This window comes from Bos grunniens, chromosome 19, assembly GCF_055505025.1.
Source record: "Bos grunniens cultivar Pamir isolate PY7600 chromosome 19, Bosgru_T2T1.0, whole genome shotgun sequence".
Lineage (NCBI taxonomy): Eukaryota > Metazoa > Chordata > Mammalia > Artiodactyla > Bovidae > Bos > Bos grunniens.
The window spans coordinates 48,519,816-48,532,139 of record NC_141183.1 but is presented as its reverse complement, the minus strand read 5'-3'; the positions used below and the strand labels follow the sequence as shown (position 1 = coordinate 48,532,139).

At 48.9% G+C, this 12,324-nt stretch overlaps 1 protein-coding gene across 1 annotated transcript in view; it reads right to left on the bottom strand.

Annotated features, from left to right (window-relative positions):
* UNC45B (unc-45 myosin chaperone B) overlaps positions 1–10,416 on the bottom strand; it is a 33,290-nt gene extending 22,874 nt beyond the window's left edge. Inside the window, exons 1-6 of the mRNA XM_086360314.1 lie at positions 10,332–10,416; positions 9,511–9,678; positions 8,774–8,810; positions 7,267–7,442; positions 5,484–5,573; positions 222–389 (exon numbers count right to left, since the gene is read on the bottom strand). Of these exons, the coding sequence (XP_086216440.1) occupies positions 222–389; positions 5,484–5,573; positions 7,267–7,442; positions 8,774–8,810; positions 9,511–9,678 (639 nt within the window). The 5' untranslated portion in view covers positions 10,332–10,416. The remainder of the gene's footprint in view (positions 1–221; positions 390–5,483; positions 5,574–7,266; positions 7,443–8,773; positions 8,811–9,510; positions 9,679–10,331) is intronic.
* Positions 10,417–12,324: the final 1,908 nt, after the last annotated feature.

The window sequence follows — 12,324 nt, the reverse complement described above, 5'->3', positions numbered from 1 at the left end:
GAAGCCCTTATTCTTTATTTAGTCAGACCCATTCTCAGCTCAAAGAAACAAACCAGAGGATCAGTCTCCGTTGAATCTGGGACCATACAACCGAGGTTGAGGGGGGCCGCTTTAGACGTCGTAGCAGGGTCTATCCACGCTAGCCATGCCCTGCTCACAGGTCAACACCCCGTCCTCAGGCTGGCAGCCCTTTGCTCCACGAGCCCCGCCCCTGCCCTCACCCTAGCTCGGTGGCTACTGCACACGCCCGACAAGGTCCGCACGGCAGCCAGCATCAGCTCAGGCCTCTTCGTGTCCAAAAGCTGCATCAGCAGGGCCACGCCGTTGTTCTGGAAGATCCTCTCAGCCCCCGCTTCCTCACGGCTGAGGACAATGAGGTTGTTGGCGGCCTGAAGGTGCAAAGGAAACAACAAAGGTCAGGAGGGAAGTCTGGCTACTGAGGCCTTGACCATGAGCCAAGTGCAGGGGCTGGGGCAAGGACCGGGTCTTCAAAACTTCTTTATATTCTTTTGCCCTATAACCCTGCTCCTGGGAATGTAGCCCAAGAACATAATTCAGAACAAGAAATAAAGTAACTTGCAATAAAGACCAGCTGGATGAAAATATATTGCAGCCATCAAAGACATAAATGAAAAGACTCAGAGGCAACTTGGAAAAAGCACTGGTTTGCAGAAACAGAATTGCAGATTCACTCTGATGGCACTTGTGGTAAAATAAAACTGTGCGTATCTGCTTGTGGATAAGGACTTATAAAAGGTAGGAAAGGGACTTCCCTGGTGGGCCAGTGGTGACGACTCCGCTTTCCAATCCTTGGGAGGAGAACTAAGATCCCACACTAACCCTAACCCTGGTTGGGGAACTAAGTTTGCACACACCGAGGAGCAACTGAGCCTGTGAGCTGCAACAAATTTCCCGTGGGCTGCAACGAAGACCCAACACAACCAAATAAATTTTTTTTAAAAGAAAAGGGTAGGGAAATGTTAAATTAATTAATCAAGGAACCCGTTAGTCTGAGGTAGCTTCAATGCCTCAGCAACTAAGTAAGAAAAACCCAAACCACACTTTGCTAAACAGCAGAAATTAACACAGCCTTGTAAATCAGCTATACTTCAATTTAAAAACAAAGCAACAACTAAACGAAAGAACCCTAACCCTGTATTGTCTCAATTTTAAGACACTGAAGGACAACCAATCACAAATAGCTAACGAGCCTTTCCCAAATAATGCCAACTGCTTAAGGTACAGCCCGAGGTTCCCAGGTGACCCTAGTGGTAAAGAATCCATCTGCTAAAGCAGGAGACATAAGAGATGTCGGTTCGATCCCTGGATCAGGAAGATCCCCTGGAGAAGGAAATCGTAACCCACTCCAAGTATTCTTGCCTGGAGAATTCCATGGACAGAGGAGCCTGGCAGACTACAGTCTCAGTTCAGTTCAGTTCAGTCGCTCAGTCGTGTCTGACTCTTGGCGATCCCATGAACTGCAGCACGCCAGGCCTCCCTATCCATCACCAACTCCCAGAGTTCGCTCAGACTCACTTCCATTGAGTCAGTGATGCCATCCAGCCATCTCATCCTCTGTCGTCCCCTTCTCCTCCTGCCCCCAATCCCTCCCAGCATCAGAGTCTTTTCCAATGAGTCAACTCTTCACATGAGGTGGCCAAAGTACTGAAGTTTCAGCTTCAGCATCATTCCCTCCAAAGAAATCCCAGGGCTGATCTCCTTCAGAATGGACTGGTTGGATCTCCTCGCAGTCCAAGGGACTCTCAAGAGTCTTCTCCAACGCCACAGTTCAAAAGCATCAATTCTTCGGCGTTCAGCCTTCTTCACAGTCCAATTCTCACATCCATACATGACCACAGGAAAAACCATAGCCTTGACTAGACGGACCTTTGTTAGCAAAGTAATGTCTCTGCTTTTGAATATGCTATCTAGGTTGGTCATAGCTTTCCTTCCAAGGAGTAAGCGTCTTTTAATTTCATGGCTGCAGTCACCATCTGCAGTGATTTTGGAGCCCCCCAAAATAAAGTCTGACACTGTTTCCACTGCTTCCCCATCTATTTCCCGTGAAGTGATGGGACCGGATGCCATGATCTTCATTTTCTGAATGTTGAGCTTTAAGCCAACTTTTTCACTCTCCACTTTCACTTTCATCAAGAGGCTTTTGAGTTCCTCTTCACTTTCTGCCATAAGGGTGGTGTCATCTGCATATCTGAGGTTATTGATATTTCCCCCGGCAATCTTGATTCCAGCTTGTGCCTCTTCCAGCCCAGCGTTTCTCATGATGTACTCTGCATAGAAGTTAAATAAGCAGGGTGACAATATGCAGCCTTGACGTACTCCTTTCCCGATTGGAACCAGTCTGTTGTTCCATGTCCAGTTCTAACTGTTGCTTCCTGGCCTGAATACAAATTTCTCAAGAGGCAGATCAGGTGTTCTGGTATTCCCATCTCTTTCAGAATTTTCCACAAAGGCTTTGGCATAGTCAATAAAGCAGAAATAGATGTTTTTCTGGAACTCTCTTGCTTTTTCCATGATCCAGCAGATGTTGGCAATTTGATCTCTGGTTCCTCTGCCTTTTCTAAAACCAGCTTGAACATCAGGAAGTTAATGGTTCACATATTCCTGAAGCCTGGCTTGGAGAATTTTGAGCATTACTTTACTAGCATGTGAGATGAGTGCAACTGTGCGGTAGTTTGAGCATTCTTTGGCATTGCCTTTCTTTGGGATTGGAATGAAAACTGACCTTTTCCAGTCCTGTGGCCACTGCTGAGTTTTCCAAATTTGCCTAGACTACAGTCTGGGGGGTTGCAAAGAGTTCGACATAACTAAGCATGCACACTTTTAAGCTACAGCCAATCAAATAACTCCCTTGCTTTGCTTCCACCTTTTTTCTGTTTTTCTTTGTTTTGTTTTGTTTATATATTTGCAGCACGTGGGCTCAGTAGTTGCTGCACTCAGGCTTAGTTGCCCCACAACATGTGGGATCTTAGTTCCCGACCAGGGATCATACTGACATCCCCTGCACTGGCAAGAGGATTCTTAACCACTGAACCACCAGGGTTCACCTCTTTTCTATAAAAGCCTTTTCCCTAGCTCTTGTTGGTGGAATACTCCCAACCACTTCTGGTTTACACTACCCAGTTCAAACAAATTTTGCTCAAACTCTTAGAGTTTTTAATATGTCTTAGTTTATCTTGTAACAGAATTGAAGTTTTTACATTGGGGATTCTTTTCCATTAAACATGTTCCTTGAATATGGTTTTGGCATTTTTTATTGTTCAAGAAAATCTGAAGTTGCAGGAGGTTCTCAGGAAGATTGAAGGTTGTGTGCAGAGAATGCTAGATGGGATTTGAAAGCCCTGGGTGATGATCCTGCCACATGCTAGCCATGTGACCTTGGGCAAGGCATAGCATTCTCTGGGTCTCAGATCCCTGTCCATAAAAATAGACAGTTGAGCTGCATTTTCAAGTCTCTTCCCACTCTGAGGACATATATATACATATATATATACAGGATATATAGATATAAGATATTCTGTATATGTGTGTGTGTGAGAGAGAGTCCTCAGAGTCTCTCTCTATATATATATACGTATATATATATATTTGTGTGTGTATATACATGTATATATATATATGTATGTATATACATATATATATGTATATAAAGGATATCCTGAATATTCATTGGAAGGACTGATGCTGAAGCTGAAGCTCCAATACTCTGGCCACCTGATGTGAAGAACTGACTCACTGGAAAAGACCCTGATGCTGGGAAAGATTGAAGGCAGGAGGAGAAGGGGACGACAGAGGATGAGATGGTTGGATGGCATCATGGACTCAATGGACATGAATTTGAGTAGGCTCTAGGAGTTGGTGATGGTCAGGGAGGCCTGGTGTGCTGCAGTCCCTGGGGTGGCAAAGAGTCGGACATGACTGAGTGACTGAACTGAACTGAACTGAGGATATAAAAGAAGGATATAAAACCTTCCACCTTGAGGATGCATTCATAGTCATCCCTCAGTATCCACAGGGGATTGCTTCCAGGACCCTGGTGAATAATGAAATCCACAGATGCTCAAGTCCCTTACATAAAATGATGTAGTACAGTTGGCCCTCCTAACTGCAGGCAACCAATTGTGTGTTGAAATCCTTTAAAAGGCTCCAGATCTGGAGAGGAGGGCTTGAGGAGGACCTGAGACCCTGAGATTGGGCAAAGAATTCATGATGCAAGAAAGGGAGGAGGTGGGCAAACAGGCAGAGAGTAAGAGGTTGGTGCACATGCTTAGTTGCATCTGACTCTGCGACCCCATGGATTGTGCTGGCCAGGCTTCTGTGTTCACAGGATTCTCCAAGCAAGAATCCTGGAGTGGGTAACCATTCCCTTCTCCAGGGATCTTCCTGACCCAAAGATGGAACCCCCTTCTCCTGCATTGCAGGCAGATGCTTTACCGTCTGAGCCACCAGGGAACCCCCCAAGAGGCTGGGGAGAAGGCTGAATAAAGAATTTCAGGCAAGCATGAGCAGAACCATCATCACTCTATCAGTCAAGGTCTCTGTACTTTTCAGAGTACAAAGTACTGCTTTTATATATATATAACAACTCATCAAGTCCTCATAAGAGTTTGTTATAAAAGATACTTGCATATTAAAAATTTTTTTTTGATTGCACCTGGTGCATGTGGGATCTTAGTTCCTCAACCAGGGATCAACCCCAAGCTGCCTGCACTGGAAGGCAGAGTCTTAACCACTGGACCACTAGGGAAGCCCCTATATTTGCGTATTATATGATTACTGATCATAAAACTAACAAAAATTCCCCATGCATCTTCTGTTAAATTCTTATATTCAGATATTCATTTTTTCCCTCTGAAGGAGGAAAAAAGAAACATTTAAAAATGCAGCAAATTTGGTTAAGAAGATGATATTAGGAATAAATATCTTCATAATTCAGAATGATGCTGCAATATTTGGAAATGGAATAAAGCATTATTTTGACGTGTCATTGTTTCTCAGGCCCAAAACTAGGGTGAGGCAAGTAAGAGACTCGCCTTGGGTGCAGATTTTACGGGGTACAAAAAACTTCTGTAATCAAGATAAGTGGTATTGAATGCAATGTTTTAAAATATCAAAATCCATGCACTGCAAAAAAACAATACACGATGAACAAAATAGAAATACAAAAACAGGATTCAACCCTCATCGTTCTCACTGTTGAGCATGACTCAACATGAGCACCTCCTCGTGTTGAGCATGACTCTCTTCGTGGTTTCTCACCCTAACCCTGGCCCTTCTTGGAGTTCACGCTGTTTCCTAAAGTGGTTAATGTTTGGCCCATCTTTGTCTCCTTTCTCCAAGGAGCCGCCCACCGACACGATTCGGGGCGTTGCCGTCCGGACACAGGGGCGGAGTCCTCACAGGAAGCAGTTACCTGCGCACCCCTAGAGCGCCCTCTTCTGGTTCGCTGCTTGCCCAGCACTTACCTTCTCTAGTTTATCCGCTTCACTGTTTCTGTCCAGGAGAATCTCAAACATCGTCTGAACCCTCGAGTCAGTGGAGAACTGCACACGGAGCTGAGGAGAGAGGAGGGAGTGGGGAAGAAGGTAGGCGGGTATCCCCATCATTTCAGTCAGCTCCACTTAAAGGTCATCTCAGGTAATATTAGGGTATGCTCTTCGTGCCTGCCTCCATCATTCATTCATCCGTCCAACAAACATCTAACTGAACTACTACCGCGGGTGGGACGCTGGAAGATGCTGGGGATAGAACGGGAGAACAAAATCAAGCCCTTGCTCCACAAAGCTTACAGTTTAGTTACATTCGAGGTCCTATTTAGTCTTCACAAGCCTTGGAAGGCAAAAAGATCACCACCCCAATTTTGCAGCCTCGCTGTTAGACGTTTAAATGTGGGCTAAAACAGGAATGTATCTCCAGGGTCAGAGACATGAAGCAGCTTTCAAGTACCACTTGAAACAAATGTAAACCATTTTTTCCTTCCTTATTCCTTTTTATACATTCATTCACCTGGTGTGCCCAGGTCGTTGTAGCAGCACACAGGATCTTTAGTTGCAGCATGTGGGATCCAGTTCCCTGACCTGGGATCAAACCCAGGCCCCCTGGATTGGGACCACTGCGTCTTAGCCACTGGACCACCAGCTGCTACTGCTGCTGCTAAGTCGCTTCAGTCGTGTCCGACTCTGTGCGACCCCATAGACGGCAGCCCACCAGGCTCCCCCGTTCCCGGGATTCTTCAGGCAAGAACACTGGAGTGGGTTGCCATTTCCTTCTCCAATGCATGAAAGTGAAAAGTGAAAGTGAAGTCGCTCAGTCATGTCCCACTCTTAGTGACCCCATGAACTGCAGCCTACCAGGCTCCTCCGTCCATGGGATTTTCCAGGCAAGAGTGCTGGAGTGGGGTGCCATTGCCTTCTCCAACCACCAGGGAAGTCCCTAAACGATTATTTTGGAATGTCTCCATCCCTCACTGTCCCAATCCCAACCCCAACCCCAGTGCTCTGAAGCGTTGTTCTGCTGGGCCACAGTGCCACCTATTTCCACCCTGAGGTCCTTTCCTTTCAGGAAGTCGCTCATTCACCACCCCTTCTCTGGGCACTGGTTGGTCTGTGTTTTGACAGCCCTTGAGTCTGCACTCTGAACAGTACATGTGGTCCCTCCATGGGGCTGCCCCAGGCATCCAGAAGTCACTGTGACCCAGAGCAAGGAGAGTGTGATCAAGTTACCCTTCTGCTCTCACAGTGGGGAAGCCGGCACTCCAAGGCGTCCCTCAGAAAACTGGTAGCTAAGTGAGGACGGAGGGTGCAGGACCCCTTATCTCTGGTCCCAGTTCCCTGAGCCCACTCCATTTTCCTAGGAAAGAGTCCCTGTTCCTGCTGGCTCTCCTGCATCCCCCAGCAACATCCTCCCTCCAGGTCCCAGGTTTCTCATGCTGCCTTTGTCCTCCTAGAAAGAGAGGAAGATCATAGTGAAGACATACTAAGTTGCAATTTTTTTTTTAAGCCTCCATCTGGAATTGAAAAGACTGGTATGCTAGTCCTGTCTGGGTTGTACCTTTGAACAAACATCACGGCATCTCTGATCCTCACAGATAGGGGCACCAGCCCAGCTGTTCTGTGCCACGTGACCACTCCGTCCAAGGGAGTGGAGGTAGGCCAGCCCTGGTGTCCCGCTGCCCTAACTGGTCCCTACTAGGAATGGGGAGCGGTGGCCAAGCCTTGTGGGAAGGGCCACCTTCCAGATCCAGCTCACCTTCTCCTGGATGCTGGTATTGAGCCTCCTCAGTGTCTCCTGGAAGCTCTGGTTCTGTGGCTCCAGAGTGGCACAGCGCTGCACATCCTTGAAGGCCTGGTCCAGCTTGCCCAGGTGCTCCAGTGCCTGGCATCGCCGGTACAGAGCCTTGATGTCCGAGGAGTTGATATCAATGGCTAGCGAGGGAAGCAGGCAGAGTGTCAGGAGGCTGGGCAGCAGACCACCTTCCTTCCTCCCCCACCACACCCCCCAACTCCAGAGCTTCCGTCTCTCCCTTGGAGAGTGTGCATCCTTGTAGACCAGTTTCGTGGAAGGCAATTTTTCCACGGACTGGAAGTGGGGTGTGGTTTGGGGATGATTCAAGTGCATTACATTGATTGTGCACTTTATTTCTATTATTATGACATCAGCTCCACCTCGGGTCATCAGGCATTAGATCCCAGAGACTAGAATCCCCTGCAGTAGACCATCTGGTCCTAGGCTCCCCTTAGTTAGGGAGGTGGTAAGAATCACTGTCTCAAGGTTGGAAGGGAGCTTAAGGGTCATCTCATTCAATTCCTGACTCTCCAGGCTTGGCTCCTTGATCCCTGCCAAGTACTAATCCAGTTGGTGGTTGTATACCTCCAGCTGTGGGGAGCACCTTCCATCTCAAGGCAGACAGGTCCTTCAGAAAGCCCTTCCCTCCTCCAACCTGAAATATATCTCCCTGTAACTTTGCCCTTTTGTCTTAAGTCCAGTCCTGGAAACTGTGAGATGAAATCCAATCCTTCTTCCTTGTGACAGCCTTTCAGGAATTTGAAAGCAGCTCCCTGTCCCACCTGGGAGTTCCTTCTCTGAGCTAAATATTGCCACTTTTCCGCTCTTCACAGGATGGGTTTCCAGTCCCCTCTCCAGCTAAGTCCTTCCCTTCGGAACTCACTCCAGACTATCTCTGTCTCTCCTTAAAAATTAGTGACCCCATCAAAAGCCAACACAGACCTATGCAGAGGAGAATCCCCTTCAGTCTGCATATTATAACCCTAAAAATGCAGCCAGAAGTCTTCCCATTTTGATCATGCTCTTAAATCTAAGTGCTCTCAGAACTTGAGGCACTTCAAAAACAGCGTTGATGTGTGTTTATCTCTCCTAGTGTCTGTGAATAAACTAATGCCTCCCTCCTTCCCTCAGGAAACCTGGTCCCCACAGAGTGGTTCTGGGGAGCAGCCCTTCCCCCAGGAACATATCCTAACCTCCACCAAAGTGCCTGTGTCCTTGCTGTGACAAAAGGATTTCCAGGAACATCTTTCTAAGAAAAGAAGCGGCCCCAGAATGTTTAACGTGTAAAGATGTGACTTAGGGATGGCTTTCCTGGAGCATCCTTTCACACAAGGATGGTCCATCTGAAGCCCTGCCTACAATGTCCAGGATGTCGTTTTATACAATCTGCGAGTGTCAAGAGCCTCTTAGACTAAACAGGGATGCTGAGGGGAAGGGAACGAGGGCAAGATCAGAGCGAGGGGGGGCTCACCTCTTGAGGCATCAGAAGCCGCCTGAACATAGCTCTCCTGAGAAACAGGGAAGGAGGAAACTTGGTTAATGTGGGCCCAACACAGAGACAGCCAGAGAGGATCCCCGAGGTGAGGAGACAGGGCTTGCTGGCCACTGCCAATGTCAGAGGCCAGAGGTTCCTCGCTGAGCATGAAAAGTGGACAAGCATCAGGCACACTCAGGCTTGAACCTGGCTCTGCTGCTGACTGAGGAGGACATGGCTACCCGCTCCACAGTTCTCGCCTGAAGAATTCCACGGACAGAGGAGCCTGGCGGGCTATCGTCCATGGGGTTGCAAAGAGTCAGACATGACTCAAGTGATTTAGCATGTACACACTGCTGCTAACTACCCAGAGCCCTTGGGGAAGCTATTGAGCCCTCCTCTTGAGTCTTGAGCTTCCTATCTGCAATATGGGCACAAGAGTAGCAGCGACCTTGTGGTCTGTGGTTAAGATGCCGTGAAATAAGCTCTGAAAAGCCCCTGTCCTGATGCCAGTTCCCACGAGATGAGAACTGTCTCCGTGGATGACTTCTCCGTCTCCCAGAGGAGTGGGTCAGGCGATGGGTACCAGAAAGCAGGGAGAGGCGCCCTGCTCCAACCTGAGGGTTCCAGGAGACAGTGCTGGGAGGACAGGCATGACTGTCAGGAGAAGGGAGCTGCCCCCTCACCCGCATCCCAGTCCAGCCCTCAGCTCCCCACCCCTCTCTGTCCCAGACCGTTTTCAGGCCACAGGCCGCCCGGTTCCGATAGAGTGTGGCCAGCAGGGCCTTATCCTTGGTCAGCTTCAGGGCCTGGCTGTAGCTTTTGGTGGCAGCCTTGTAGTCCTGGAGCTGGAAATGCTGATTCCCCTCCTCCTTCAGCTGCATCGCTTCCGCCTCGGCCATCTGTGGGGACAGGAGAGCTCCCTCCAGACCCGGGGCTGGGCTCCTGCTCTGAGGTCTGCAGCTCCAGGGTCCCCACCTACCAGGATGGAAGGGGACGATGCCCACCCCTTCAACCCCCGCCAATCCACTGCCCAGGAGGACATCACAGTGTCTGCTAAGAGTGGGGCCCAAGTTGAGAGGGGTCTCAGCGTCTCTGTTCCTAGGGAACTCTGATCAGTATTATGTAACAACCTAAACAGGAAAAGAATTTGAAAAAAAAGGGGTTTCCCTGGGCAGTCTAGAGGCTAAGATTCCATGCTTCCAATGCAGGGGGCCTGGGTTCCATCCCTGGTCAGGCAGCTAGATCCCACTTGTTGCAAGTAAGACCTGGTGTGGCTAAATAAATAAAAATAAATAAATATTTTTTTAAAAAGAATAGTTATATGTATAACTGAATCACTTGGTACACCTGAAGCTAATGCAAAATTGTTAACTATACTCTGATTTTTTTTTTTTCCAAAAGAAGAGTCCCTCTTACTCCCTCCCTCCATCTCCCTCCCAGCAGGATGGGTAAAGCCACCACACCAAGGGCCTAAATTCTCATTGCAGGCCTTAAAATGCCTGGGTCCCCCCTTCCCCCTCCCCAGTCCCAGGAACAGTCCGGGCCAGCTCACTTTCTCTCAAGGACAATGTTCTCGGTCAGTCCTCCTGGGGTGCGGCTCCTCTGTGTGTGAACCCCCAGCCGGCCAGCGTCAGTCTGCCCCTCCCAGCCCCCACCCAGGAGACTTTATCACCCCAGCCAGTGGCTCCGGACCATATTTGGCCACAGGGGCAGGTGCCCCTGGCGTCTGTCATTGATACTCCGGTACCTCCCCCTCCCCAGACTGGACAGCCATTACCACGTGGAGGTTCCAACGAACCTCTGTCCCCACATCCCACTCAGGGCCAGTCCTGGGGGCACAGGTGCTCCTAACCCCCCAAAGAATGATAGAAAGATCCAGAGGGATGGGAGCCCCCCCAGCAGACCCCTGTTCCCTAGGCACGGCTCGGACACTCCTTCTCCACCTCCCTCCCAGATAAACAACCTCCTATCCCCTCCCCCTACCCCTGCTATTTTGGGAGCAGAGTGACAGCTGAGGGGCTGGCAGGCTTGGACACGCAGAGCAGCTGCCCAGGTCCCAGGCCAGCTGGAGACTTCCAGAAATGCCCTTCTGGAGGGAGAAGGGAAGAGAAGGAAAGGAGGAAGTTTCCTTCCGCTCTCCCCCTTGTCCACAACTCCCTCGCCCCTTCCACCCGTTGAAAACGTCCTTGTTTTTCAGAAAGATCCATGGACTTGCTGTCTCACTTGAGTGGAAATGTGTGGTTTGTTCCACTCTGCACATCTTCTGCGGCTCTTCCCTGTTTGCACGGAGGGGCTGGATTTGGTCTCCCTTCCCCCGCCCCAGGCTAGGAGCTTCCTGAGGATGGGCTCTGTATGTCCCCCACCGGACTGAATCTTCTCCCGAAGATTCCCAGGCAGCCTGAGAATTCCCTGCAATCAAGGACTGTGCCCCCTAACTGACTGGGACTTGCTGAGTCTCCCTTATCAGAGTGGGGGGGTCTTCCTGGGATGAGAACTGTATATTCACTAAAAACTGAATCACTGTGTTGCACACCTGACACTTATACACTATTGTAAATCAACTATACTGTGATGTTGAAATTTTAATTAAATTAAAAATTCTTAATTAAAAAAAACAACAGCAGTACATACTTGCCACCAGAGAGGGTCTCCCCTGGGACAGGGATTGTTTCTCCTTATTCAACTGAGACAAATTTATGAGGTTGTCCCCTACTTGGATTTAGAATTCTCCCAGCTTTCTGTGTCTCTGAGACTGGGCGGTGAGTGCCCTCCCAGAGGACAAGTACAGCATCTCATGCCATTTGATTTTCCCTGGCACAGAGCCTGGAAGAATCAGTGTCCAATGCATGTTCTTAAATGAATGAATGAATGAGTTTTTCATGCTGACGCTTTGCTTCACCTCGCTACCATTCTGACCCCCTCTCCCATATTGCTTCAAACTGACCTGACTGGAGCTGAGAAAAGACACTGAAGGGAAAAAGCGTAGGTGGGATCACTCACACTAGATTCTGCTCTTAGCTCTGTGACCTTGAAAACACAGCTCTGTGACCTTGGACAAGTCCTCCTGCCCTGCTGGACACAAAGTCCAGCCCTGATAAATGTTCGCTGGCTGAATAATTGAATGAATGGATGGATGGGTGAATTCCCTGCCCTCATGGTGTCACCAACCTTGAACCCCTTTGCAGACAGCTCTCTGTAGCAGTGACGTAATATGTTGAAGGATCCTGCCATTGGTGGAGATTGACTTCAAGTCCAGGGGACTGTGGATTCAAATCCTGATTCAGTAATTCATTCCACAAGCATTTCTTAAGCATTTGCTATCTGCCAGGATTCCCTTGTAGCTCAGTTGGTAAAGAATCTGCCTACAATGCCGGAGACACGGGTTCAATTCCTGGGTCGGGAAGATCCCCTTGAGAAGAAAATAGCAACCCACTCCAGTATTCTGGCCTGGAGAATCCCATGGACAGAGGAGCCTGGCAGGCTACAGTCCATGGGGTTGCAAGAGTTGGACACGACTGAGCGACTAAACCACTATCATGTGCCAG